This window comes from Periplaneta americana, chromosome 5 (assembly GCF_040183065.1).
Source record: "Periplaneta americana isolate PAMFEO1 chromosome 5, P.americana_PAMFEO1_priV1, whole genome shotgun sequence".
In the NCBI taxonomy this organism is placed as follows: domain Eukaryota; kingdom Metazoa; phylum Arthropoda; class Insecta; order Blattodea; family Blattidae; genus Periplaneta; species Periplaneta americana.
The window spans coordinates 73,821,536-73,836,021 of NC_091121.1; the positions used below are offsets into that span (position 1 = coordinate 73,821,536).

At 32.0% G+C, this 14,486-nt stretch overlaps 1 protein-coding gene across 2 annotated transcripts in view; it reads right to left on the reverse strand.

Moving 5' to 3' along the window:
• Positions 1-1,504: 1,504 nt before the first annotated feature.
• Mon1 (vacuolar fusion protein MON1 homolog) overlaps positions 1,505-14,486 on the reverse strand; it is a 39,448-nt gene continuing 26,466 nt past the window's right edge. For both annotated transcript variants that reach the window (XM_069826016.1, XM_069826017.1), the window contains exon 9: positions 1,505-11,864. In XM_069826016.1, coding sequence (XP_069682117.1) covers positions 11,724-11,864 — 141 coding nt within the window. In that variant the 3' untranslated portion in view covers positions 1,505-11,723. The remainder of the gene's footprint in view (positions 11,865-14,486) is intronic.

Sequence of the window (14,486 nt, forward strand, 5' to 3'; positions counted from 1 at the left end):
CGAGTATATATTTTAGCGTACAATGCTGATACTAAACAGGGCATCATTGTGGACCCCACGATATGTTTCGAAGTAGAATGTCATCAGTCAGCCAAGGTCCACTTGAGAAGAAGTCGATCTATGAGCTTGCTCATAGGTGCTCGAGGGACTATACCAGCTTTTTTTTCGAAGAATTTCGATGGCAGTTTGCTCTGCCAACATCTCTGAGGGATGACATTGTGATAATTGTATTAAAAAAATCCTGCCAAATCCTAATTAATCACATGGTGCCACATTAATACCAATTGTAATTTTTTACGCCCTTTTCTTTGTTTCCCTTCTTTAAAATTTAATATCTATGTTTATATATGTATAATAATTTTTTTTGAGGATATACTGAGTCTGTAAGGGGTACCCTCAATGGGGGGCAGTTTATTATTATTATTATTATTATTACTACGAAATTTGTAATTTCAGTAAATTTATCAACACCTGCAGAATGAATATTCCATTTAAGGTACGATATTCAAAATAATACAAGGATTAAACAGTTCGAAAAATTCTCTTGTGCTTAATTCACAAATGTTTTATTTTACAAATGTAGATTACAAGATAGTGTGTGTATGCATATTACAAAACAGAGTAGCAATGTAGATCAATGCTACACAGTAGCAACACTTCTTTGGACTAATATTCAATACAGCAAGGTTTTTCTTCCTTTGAAGCTAAGGAAAAACTGTCCAAGCACACAGCAATCTCGTCATTTCGTGACTAATACTGTGTATATCTGTAATATTACATAAAATTAATTTCTTTGCCAAGGACTGTATCTCATATTGGCAGAGAAATTAATAATTCCGGATATTTATGAGCAAATGCTAGTAGTATGCAACTCTCACCTATAACTACGCAAAACATGAATACCGGTACACATAATAATATAGTGCAGAAAAAGTTCCACAAATAAAATGAAAAATTGGAGAGTGAGTTCTATCACATAAATAAGAAGTACTTAAACAAATACAGATGTCAATTAGAAAAAAAAAAAAAGAAAGAAGTAAAAATCTGTACTTGGTTTAAATATGAAGAAATAATTGCTATGACTCCTGGTAATGGATCCAACAAGTAGGTTCTTCTATGACTGCTTCCTTCTATGAATGGTTTCAGGCTTTCGTTTAATAGTTTGCTACCTATTTTGTAACTTATATTTAATATTATTTTATGTTACAAAATTCAAATCTGTTAGCAATAGCAGTTCTCTGTTATCCTACCATATGGAGTAATGAATTGCACATTTCAAGTGTATCATATCAGAAACAGAATTCCACATCTAGAAGATCCTAGATTATGAACACGGCATTGGGGGGGGGGGGGCATTCGTCTATAAATATTGTATCATTTTGTTAAGTTTCTTGGGAAAGAAAGTGCTTAAATTTTTTATTTTATACCGGTACCTAAGGACTATCTTGAATAATAATTATTTTGTGTAAATTTGTCACAGTTTCTAAAAATCCTACCTTATTAATTTGGCCATAGTTCTTACAAGGACGTTTGGCATAAATATTACGCCTACAAAATAAATGAACAATTTTTGTAGAAATATTTACATAAATCGCACATAAAGTTTTTAACCAATCATATTTTTAGTGCCTTGAGTTTTGTTGAACTCATTCTCCAATTTATCATTTATATATTCTGGATATTATGTAGTTTTTAAAAGAATATTTACTATCAATGAAAATATATAAATGCATTTGTATGAGAAAATTTCTATTTACACTACCTACAATAAATATCCTCAACTTGTATCATTAATTTATCTATGGCAAATTATTCGTAATTTATTTCCTAATGGTCAGGTTTTTTCCATGAAATTGTTCACAGCACATAACCAAAAGTTATCATTCATTTCATTTCACTTCCCTCAGAAGGACACTAAAATTATTTTTTTTTTCTCCAGATTCAATTAAACCAATAGAATTTCTCGTTTGATACCCATTGTAGAAACAATTATGTATTACCGTACATTTCTGGACATGATAGAGACATGTTTTTAGTCTTTAACACTTCTAGTGAAAAGATAGCAGTTCCAACAAGTCTTTGTTTTTCTCTGTACGCTTCAAATGATTACCTACATGATGTGCTAAATACATATTTCTCTATTTAATTTTAGTTAGGTCCAAAGGGTTTCTTTCTTACCATTCTTACTAGGTACTTAAATCTATAATACAACTTCTTAGATCATACATCTGTTGAATGATTTCCCTTCCTGCCTACAGAATATATTTTTGCAAGAATATCACAACAATTTCATATACAAAATCCATACTTAAAAATTCCTGCGTCATTACTTGGAGATGATGTGTTTGGAAATGTGTTTTTCCTGTTTTAACACAAACGATAAACATTTCAACAAGAAACAAACAATTTTTTTGCAGGAATTAGAAGACAATCTTAAATTTAAACAGTAATTGGTGTCAAAAGTGAGAACATTAGTTACGAAGACTATGTCTACGAAATACAGACTTATCAAAGTGATCACAATTATTAAAAGTGTTAATTGTTATATTTAAAGAAGCACTGCCTGTAAATAATTTATCACTGAATTATCTCATCACATTTTGTTGTACAATTCACTGTATAACACACACATAACCAGATAGAGTGATGATCTCAGAATATAGGATTTCCTCCATAGAAGAGTCTTTACTTTCTGTAAACATATACCAGCAGATAAATGTAATTTCCTATACCCGTGTCAGAGAAAAATATATACTATTTTATGGGCTTATTCAATAGTTAGGTTTATATTACGTATAAGAACACTAATCACTAAAAAAAACGATAAAATATTTCTCTGGAATAATAAACCACGTGATCAAATTATTTGTACACAAATATTTTGAACTAAAATCACAAGTTTGTACAGGGTGAAAGGAAACTAAAATTTTCACATACAAGTTTAAATTTTTAAATATGTAATAAAGCATAAAGTGATTGCTATTTGTTCTCAGTACTACTTACTCTTCATTTCTAATGCAAGAGTATAACAAAAAAATTCAATTGACAATGGTTCTTAACCATTTAAGTTTAACAATGCGTGCATGTCTTTATAATGTTTGTACTCTTTACTTTACTTTTCCTGCACGGAAATATCATACAGTATGTATTTTGGTACATCATAGTAATATTAACTCTTCATGTTTAGGTTTATATTTGAATCCTATCGCATAAATATGCGGTCTAATAGTTTTTATTTTCTAATCAGTAATTCTCAAAATATCATATGAATGAAATTGTAGAGGGAGGGACAAACTCGAGCACACTTTGGTAAATGATACAATTTCAATGTGATATCACAGTCTAGTATATACAGTCACGAAGCTTGAGTTGTGAGAGTGCTAGAAACAACAGACTGTGCCGGTAGTATTTCGCATTGTCTGTAATGAGGCGATATTAGTGATCCTAGTGGTTAGCAACTATCTATGGATGCATATTTACTATGTATTGAGCTTCGTGACTGTATATACTAGACTGTGGTGCTATTTCCAAATTTAATATGAAAGAGAATTTGAAGGTTAGCTGCCACAGTGGTCTAGTGGCTAAAGCGCTGTACTTATAATTCTATGGACCCAGGTTCAATCTCAGGCATACCTCCAATTTGTAATTCGTGTTGGGCAAGTCACACAGGGGATTTTCTCTGGGAGTTTCGGTTCCCCAGTGGCAACCCAACAAATCAGCATCAGCATCATCATCATCATCATCATCATCATAACTCATCGCGGGTGTAGCATAGATCAGCCTCCTATGGTGCACCCTGGGCAACAACTCAGCTACATAACTGTCTTCATATGGGTGAAAATTTCGCCTGGAGCTCTCACATTCAGAGACAGGGTTCTTTAATGTGCTGCTATTCTAGGAAACAGGTCTTCGTAAATAGTCATTCCAAGTATTTTATTTCTGTTAAAAATGAGGCGGATTTGAATCCACCAAGGGATCCAAAGGTAAACATCATACACCATAATTATTACACAAAGAGAAAGATCAATATATTAAGAGAAAAGAAAGATATCAGAATATTACAGAAACAAATAATGTCTGTTTCGTAGTTATATTAAATAAATTAGAAATAGACATTTAGAAAGCTCGTAGGATAGGGTGACCAGATATCCTATTTTTAACAGGACTGTCCCTTTTTTTGGCCTCTCGTCCCGTATCCCAAGAGAAGTGTTATAGGGACGTCAATTTTTTTTTTTTAAATGGTGTCCATTTTCCTATCAGTCTTAAAAAATAATTTGTGTTCGGAAACTCGTTATCCTGAAACTTCTTAAAACATTTGAAGGCATTCCAAAAATAATAACAATCCACAGTTTATTCTTGATTTAAGGTTAAGATTCATTCATAGCCATCTTAAACCAATGTTATTAAAAAGATGAAATAAAATATTTATTTCAGTGAAGTAGCAGAATAACTGAGGCTGTTAAAAGAACAGATTTTCAATAGAAAAGGGCAACAATTTTCAACATCTGTTGTCCTGGACATGAACAACCAACTGGTGGAAGACAGTGTCCTCAAGGAAACTGATTTTTCCGTGATGTCGTGAACAATATTTTTATGATAACTTCTTAGAACACCTGAAAATCTGGACCAATTATTTTGAAAAATTATGTAATTTTAAATTATATCTCTGCATCTTAGTATGAAGTTAGAAAGTATCTCCAATGTACTGTAAATATAGACACAAATTATTTGAAGTACTTCTGTTCAATGAAGTGAATCATGTAAGGAATCCTGTATATTATGTACAGGAAAATTAGAATGCTGGAGTGTGAAAACTAGTGAGAGGTGGACTGAAATATTTCAAGTAATGAAAAATGAAGACACTAACTATAAGAATTCTCTGTTCAGAGTGTAAAAGTCATAAGCACGCTTTTGAACTGCACTCATTGCTCAACATAACTGTACATGGCTATCTTTGATTTCTGTAGCGGCATGCATGATGCGCACAAGTAGTTCCTCACGTGTTTGTGACTTTGTTTGGTAGACAAGATCCTTCATCCATCCTATGCATATGCTCACCAAAGTCTCTTGGATACTGATGAAAGACATGATCGACTGTTCACATCAATTAGGTTAAAATGGAAAGTGACAGTGCAGATGAATAACAAAGCTAGAGGTTTAATTTAAATTTTAGTCAAAAGGAAAGAGAATGAAAAGTATTTTCACAACATTCGCAACCAAAGGCAATAATCTGATTCATTGAGCACGAACCCCGTCAGCGAAACAGCTGCTGACACGACATTGTCATATTGACTGCTTGTTGGCCAAGGTCACATGTTGTTCACAGCAATGCATTCCAATAACGAAATGTAACTCTGTAAATATTGAGAATACGACATTTGTTTATATGACTTTTTTTTGCTCAAAATATCTTCAGAAATAAGCTCCGTAAGTGGCGGTAAATCCTCGTGAATCACTCTGTAGTCATCTATCATCTGATATCTTCTTCTACTCTGAACTCTTCTTCCGTTCACCACTCCTTCCAGTGCATCCTTCAGTAGGCAGTTTCTTCTCTGCCAGCTTTCTTGATTATGGGGAAGAATTTATATAGCTTTTATGCAAGCCAGAATAGAATGCGAGCAGTCACTCAGGCAGAAGATATGAGAGTTAAATAGTGATAGTGTTGTTTTATTTTATGTCAATTTGATTTATAGTACTTTACTGTAATGGCAGAGACGAACTTACTTGCGTTTAGGTAATTTCAACAATTAATTTAAAGAGCCAAAATATGCATGTAACTATACACTAAAAAAAAAAAACCTTAGAAATATGCAATTAAATATACATGGCAGAGACGAACTTACTTGCGTTTAGGTAATTTCAACAATTAATTTAAAGAGCCAAAATATGCATGTAACTATACACTAAATAGGTAATTTCAACAATTAATTTAAAGAGCCAAAATATGCATGTAACTATACACTAAAAAAACCCTTAGAAATATGCAATTAAATATACATGGCAGAGACGAACTTACTTGCGTTTAGGTAATTTCAACAATTAATTTAAAGAGCCAAAATATGCATGTAACTATTAAAAATATGCTTGATTAAAGTACAATAAATAACAGAGAAGGAATAACATATTCGAACATTTATTAAAATAATAATACACATTGTAATGAATTCGAACATGATCTCTTCACTGTCATTCTTGCACTATATTTACTCTGTACTTTCTCAATGCACTAAACGTTCACTCATCAGGTTTTTTTTCTTTTTCTCCTCATACAATGCATCACGTAAAACATATCAGAAGTGTCTAGAAACCTCTTATCCATGTCTACAAAGCGATAGCTTGGCAGACATGCTGAGTAGCGAAAATGATGCTTTAACTTTTTAAGCTGTATCGTTTTCAGTGTTGACCATTATATGAATTATATATATATATATATATATATATATATATATATATATATAAAATACATGGCTAACACACTACAGCTCTTTTGACTAATAAATAGAAAAACGAAGTAAAAAAAAAACGCACAAGAAAAGGTTAAGAGTAACTATTTTTTAACAAATGTGAAGACTTTAGAGTGAAGTTTTTCGATGATGATTATGATGATGATGAATTATACTAAGAACGAAAAAACAAAAACAGATACTTTACATTCCTACAGTAAAATGATGATATCCTTTGATTTATAACGAAAAATCGAAACCATGTAAGTTATGGCCAGTTGCAAACGAGCGTTGATACTACTAATAAAATTTAATAATTTGCATCTGCTGTTGAAGTGCAGTTGACCACGAGGGTCTAGAATACAAAATAATTGTGCAACAATTATATAGTGTAAACAATGAATTTCACAATTCTAATAATAAATTAAAATATATAAAACTTTCAATTTCTGAAAAAAATTATTTATTTATCTAATGGCTGATAAATTGATTATAGAATCATCAACCTGCACAGAAAACAATAAGTGAACAAACATTAAGAAAACATTTTATAGAAAAAATATCTTCTTTCTGGCCTCCCAATAGCGTTTCACTTCTGTGAGTGACTGTAGGCCAGGAAATATTGATGTAAACAGTGATGCTTCAGTAATTAAAATGTTTAATACATACTATATTGTACAATCAGTCTCGAAGTTGAAGTGTGAAAGATTGTTATAGTAAGTGCACTCAACTTTTACTAAATTTACTCTAAAATAAATATTATATTGTTACTGAACTACATCTTTCAAAGTGGTGTTTTTTCATGCTCGAGACTGGTTCCAAGTAACAATGAAACAGTGAGTCAAATGGAATTATTGGTGAAAAACTGTTACGAACAATCTTAACATACGATGCTTGAAACAGGTGAAATCATTTCAATAACAGTATTAATAATATTAGTACAATGTTAGAAGTAACACTTTCACTAGTTCAAAACCTATCTAGATTTATAAAATACTGTACTATTTTTCACGTTTTCTCCAACGCAATACTATTAAAAATACAGCATTTGTACATAATTTGTAACTGAGATTAGAAGGTTCTTCATTCACATCTCAAAATATCATATGTTTCGTGATGAAAATATTACTTTCAGTCACGATACACGAGCATACTTTACATCAGCTACTATAATTATAGCAGTACCAACAGGAATTAAAATTTTTAGTTGACTAGCTACCATATAAGGTTCCCGCTTATTTCATTATCATATAACAATTAAAATACAGAAGTAAACTCCAATTCTGAAAAGAAGTATCACTTTATATTCCGAGGAATGAAGTTTACACTAATTAAAATGAATTATTTTCTAAGAATAACAATGAAGTTAAAAAATTCCTTAATATTCCTAAGACTGAAGCCCTGATTCCCAGTCAGCTTCACCAAATACCAGTAAACCATTTCTGAATATATACTTTCCTACAGAAGAAATGTAGACTAATTAATAAAAACCTAAAAACATGTCATTGTTCTATTGTATATCATATCTAGAAATAAAAATGTTTTATAACATTGGATAAATTGTATACAAAAACCTGAAACAAATAACAGAGTCAATGGAACTGCTACGTCTGTTTTTGAATATAGAAACAAAGCTTTCTAAGTTTAGTCATTCATCACAAATGTAACATGAAACTTATGCCTCCGACATGTTACGCATTCTAAAAAATTGTATTACGAGTTTTCGTTTTTATTTATAACTTGTAAGACTTATTAAAAATATGTGGCAGATGAATAGTCTGACACTTCTGGATCTCGCAGGTCATTCTTTGTTTGAGAACAGATGATTTATTATAGTCTATAATATATACTGGTATATAATATACATTGTTAAGGTGAATATAGGTTAAATGGATCCGTCTTCTTGCTTATCAAGTAAGAAGATAAGCAAGAAGACGGATCCATTTAACCTATATTTACCTATATTCACCTTTCCAAAATGAAAATTATTAAATTTAACAACGCTTTCAACTGCAGGAGTTATTCACTATTGGAGTTCAGCATGAGTGGAATATGGCCAACAAATTTCGCCTGCAGCCTCCTGTGAGAGAGACAGGGGTCCCTGCTGGAGGAAACCATGTAAGGTTATAAAATCTGTCTCATTTCGCTGAGTTGGAAGCAACCTAGCTCGACTCCAATGATAACCAACACTAGACCACCAATGACATGATAGATTTAACAAATAAAAGCCTTTATGATACACTGTTAGCTAAGACGCACTGTCAGCCATCAGCTAAAGTGTCGGCTTTCCACACTGATACCTGGGTTCTAATCTTCGCACACGCACACGCACGCACGCACGCGCACACACACACACACACACACACACACACACACAATATATCAAATATAATTGGAATAACAAAATCAATTAACAAACATTTTTCTGAATTTTAATACATTTAAAAACCCAATAAAATAAGCACATGAAAATGTTACACAGTAGAATCCCTCTTAACTGACATCAAAGGGACCAGGCTAATTCTAGATAAGAGATTTTGCTGGACAATTGAATAAATATTGGTGTATACAAAAAAAAATTAGCATTTCATGATGCCAAATGTTGAAACGGCAGCCATATGAAGTTTATTTCTCTATCATTTGCTCATAACTGAATAAATATAAAAATTGTGTGGATTTTTCTTATTAAAACACATCACACAACACAAATAATACACTAATTCTAGGTTCGAATATTCATTGAAAATGAAAGTTCATGCGAACTTTCTAATGTGACAAAACTGACGCCCTAGAATGTGGCAACCTGGCAGATTTAAACTTTTTTTTTTTTTTTTTTTTTTTTTGCCCAGCAAAAAGTGCCGTTGTTTTGGTATAGCCAGTTATTTGGGTGATGGTTACAAGGGATTTTACTGTACTTAGAGAGGAGTGAAGTTGAATTACCTTTGGCACACCCATATGAAACGTTCTGGCTACATCTATATTGGGGTGGGGGGAGATACATTGATAGCTAACGTGTCCCAATGCTCTGCATGAAAGTGTGTTTATACACTGTATATATACAGAGTGATTCAGATCACCCGTAACAGTAATTTATTTCGGAAACTAGTGAATTAAAATTTCCGAGACAAAAATATTTATCACTAAAGCACATGTGAACTTTCACTTGAGCTTGATTTCATCAATCAGCCTTAACAGGAAGTAGGGTCAGTGGCGTATTACTTTAAAATTTCAAATGGGAGTCATGGTCAAATATGGTACCATTTGAAAGAGCTCTTCAAAACAAACAATTTTCATAGGAAACGTTTTTATTAATTCCTATTCTTTCAATGAGAAAACGTACGAAAAGACAATGGGTGATCAGACACTCGTAAGTCATTCATTTCGGAAACTAGTGCATTAAAATTTTAATAATATATATTGTATTTCATTAATGTTTTATGGGCGTGATTCAAACTGTTTAGCTTTATTAGAAGTTTTGCTATTATTTTTTCAAATTCATATTACTGGTACTATATCATTTATTGTATTTCAAAACTAAGAAATTTGTTTTCTAGAATTCAGGATTCTTGTAGTCTGACAAATGTTGCTGCTCTGATGTTTTGTAAAAAAAAAAAAATTGTCTTTTGTAGAGTATAATAATTAGTGTAGTTAATACACACCAGTAATTACGATTATCCATAAATTAAATCAACCCCAATTTTATATTATTTTATTTTATATTAATATTAATTAAATTAACTGATTGATTAATTAATTAATCAAATGCTCAGAACACTGGAATTCTGCATTTGTTTTCTACTATGTCAGTAAATGTCTGCAATGTTACATTAATAATACATTCTGAATTTTTATTAGAGAAATGCGCGTATTAATTTATACAGTTGATTTGAAATAAAGCAAGTTGGCCTAATACTTCTTTTAAAAGACAATCATAAGAATTTTCTACAAGAAGTAGGAAAGAATTAAGAAAAGAAAACAAAATATATGTCTAAACCATTTACAGACCATTACATTTTTTTAAATATTTTATACAGTCTAAAGATTCTCTCCCTCTCTCCGAATTTTTAGCTCCAGTAAGAATTGCAACTAGATATCTCATTTATGTATGGTTTGAATTGAAAGACGAAACTCAGTTTGATCCCTGATGACTTGAGAAATGGCACTGCCAACAGACAAATTCCATTCCTTGTAAGCTAATGCTTAGCGAAAAACTTCCCCTTCTTTATATGTTCTAGAAGATTATGTCATCCCTCGAAATAGTTTTAGTCCCTTCAGTGAGACAGCAAATCTTGGAGTGAGACAAGTGGTCAGCAGGCTTGGAGATTATACAAATATTACAATTTGTCCCAAATGGCCTTCCAAGAATGCAAATTTCCCCTTTTGTTACTATTATTGTCTAAATTGTTCCCTATCCCCAGTGTTTGAAAGGAGCGAAGAAAAGAATTGCAATTGTTAATTTCCTATGCAATGCACAGATGCACTGAAGACGTTTGGTTAGAATATAAAACAATCTATCATATGTACAAACTGTATTTTTTGAATAAAAGAAATGATGACAAAATATTTATGCAAAAAACAATTATAAAATAACAGTTTAAATTAAAATAATTATAATACAAATAACTTTGACTTTCAATTCACTGCATCACTTAGCACTTCAAACAACCAGAAAAAAATAAGAAAAATTTTCACTGTTCTTACTCCTAACAAACTTGATTCACTACCCACAGATAAAAACTTAACTATCAACATTTTTTAACTTTCTGGGGATTCTATTATTCCAGGAAACTCCTTGATGACTCATAAGTAAAAGAGACATTAAAGACTTCTAATATAAAGAAACACTCAATGTATATACTATTATGCATGAGAAACTCATAAAAATGCAATTATATTAAAAACTGAACTAACCATATTATATACATTACTGGTATGTCACAAGTGTATAGATATTGCACAATGATTATTATAAATAAGAAATCATCCTCGTACCAGTGGTTCTCAAACTACTTTTAATGTGCACTTGAAAAAGTTTCGACTGTTTTAACTGATAACTTCTTACCTATTTTTGCTCTTGCAAGAACGAACACAATAACCAAGAAAATCAAAAGACAGAATTATATTTCAGAGTGGGAATGTTGTATTATTAACTTCTAATCATTACATATTCCTAAAAGACTGTAATTACATTAAAAAAAAAAACATACAAATTACATTTTGAGAACCACTGACTGCTTCATTTACAGTAAAAATTAATATTAAATAACTTCTCCTACCACACTAGAATGTGGGTGCATTGAGAATGAACAACCGATCCTCTTCTTTCTTGATCCATCTTAGGAGTTTGTTTACAGCGTTGATGGCACTATGCTTGGTTACTAGAGGTTCAAAAGTTACATATAATTCAAAACCAGATGTGACCTGAAAAGAAAAAAATTACACATAAGGTAATTATCAAACAAAACTGGGAAAACTATATATATAATTTTTTATGGCAAAAGAACAGTAAAACGGAAGATTTGAGCATCCCAAATGAAGGGTACACAGGAATAACGATCAAGGTCCATTTTAGAAAGTTTCGAGAAAAACGAATTTTAAAGTTTAAGCACTTAGGCTAATACTTTGTTATGTGTGTATTTAATAGAAATTGACGTAGTGGAATGCCAAGAACGATTATTTCTGACTACTAGCTAGACCACATGACAGTACTTCATTTCCACTATAAGATAGCATTATTAAGTCAATTTCGATTTTTGATGGACCTTGATCATTTTTTCCGTGTAGGCCTACCATTCAAATACAAGTAAAGATTAATTTTTGGTCCTCCAGAATTTACCTGTTATGGTAACAATGGTTATTAGAGAAAAATTCGCTCCTGTGCTGGGGTTCTACGTACCAAGTGCTTGGTACATAGAACCAAGGACCCGGGTTCAATCCCTGGTGCCGGAGCGAATTTTTCTCCTCTAATAACCATCCCAAATACAGTTTTTTTTTAAATAGAATGAAACAAGAAACAATTATGTAGTGAATTATGAGAAAGCACCACAAAAACTTACTCCAATATCGTTTTTTTCATCACACTTGTTTATACAAGATTTATATCTGAGTCACCAAGTGTAGATAACCCATACTCTAGCCCAGTAGTTAGCAAAGATTACGTGATATAAAATGCAGACCACTATACACAGCAAAGGGGAAGGTAGGAGGGCGAGGATACTTAAACTGCTTAACATTGAATGAACAAGAGATGGCTAAGGGTAAGGAGACCATGCCTTACCCCTCCACCTTCCTTGTGAATTAAGGGGTTAACTTGCGTGCCATGAAATGTCGATCACTGCTCTAGTCACTCAACTATAGTTCATTAAAAATCTAGGGAGAAATTTAATTTTTTTTTTCGAGGACTTCAGAAAACATGGTGAGGCACAGAGGAATTCTGAAAAATTAGTCTAAACGACAATTCTAGTTTTGTCCTGTAAATGTGCAGAAATCTGATACGAACAAATGTAACATTTTAAAATTCCTTTTCAGAACAAAAAGTTACATTTGTTCAGATCAAAGTTCTGCACATTTAAAGGACAAAACTAAAATGAAATATCTCAAAGAAATAATGACATAACTTATGGTTCACTTTGTATATATGATTGTGTAAGTGTAATAATGACAAGTATTTTTTATTATACAAAATCAAACAAAAGTTAAAATTTGTTAAAAATCGGATGGCAGTGAAAAAAATTACGTTTCAAAGATTTTATAAGATAGATAGATAGATAGTTAGTGGGGTTTAAAAAGGGCGCGTCAGCTACTCTGGCTATTTGCGCCCTTAAGATTTTATAAGGATATTCATGAATATGTTATATTTGAATATTAATAGATATATCCTTCCTCTGATTGAGGTTCTGGCTTATATGTACATCTATTATCAGGCAGTCTATCTCACTTGACGATATGTGTCGGAGGAAGAACATTTGTTTGTATACATCTGAAGTCTGACTAGTGTAATTTGTAGCTAATCAGCGATGTATGCAATCAAGGGGGAAAGGAACTGACCACCCTACCCCATTATCTCTTTGTCTAGTTGCCTCATAAATGTGCCTTGTTGGTATCACTTGTGAGGTTCAGGCACAACAATAGATATACCGTAAGATAATAATGATAATAATAATAATAATAATAATAATAATAATAATAATAATAATAATAATAATAATAATAATAATACAGAAAATTTTAAATGTAAACAATTTTAATAATGATCCCCAACTTGGCAAAATTCTGCATACGTTAGAGGATTTAGTGAAGAACTGTTTTCAGAACATAGGAGGGGTAATAGTAGGCGGAAGAAGATTAAAATGCGTAATATTTGCTAATGATATGGTGGTGGTAGCAGAAGAGGAGACAATACTGGAGCTAAATGGCAGTTGTGAGCAATCTGGGATGAAGATAAATGCAAATAAGGTGAAGACCATGATTATCGGAAGAAAACTAAAGGCAAACTTGCAAATTCGAAGTGAGGCAGTGGAACAAGTGAAGAACTTCAAATACTTGGGGTGTACCAAAAGCAGTAACATGAACTACTGTCAGAAAGTCAAAAGGACGATAGCAATGGCAAAGGCAACTTTTAATAGGAAAAGGAACTTCTGCGGACTTCTGGAAAAAGAAAGAGATTAGTGAAGTGCTTTGTGTGGAAAGTGGCATTGTATGGGGTAGAAACATGGACATTACGATGAAATGAAGAGAAACGACTAGAAGTGTTTGAAATGTGGATATGGAGAAGAATAGAGCATGTGAAATGGACAGACAAACTAAGAAATGAAACTGTGCTAGAAAGAGTGGGTGTAGAAAGAATAATGCTCAAATTGATAAGGATGAGAAAAAGAAATTGGCTGGGCCACAGGCTTAGAAGAAACTGCATACTGAAGAATGTACTAGAAGGAATGGTAAACGAAAAAAAGGTTTGGGACAAAAGAAAGTATCAGATGACAGACAACATTAAGATACATGGATCATATGCGAATACTAAGAAGAAAGCAGAAAAGAGGAAAG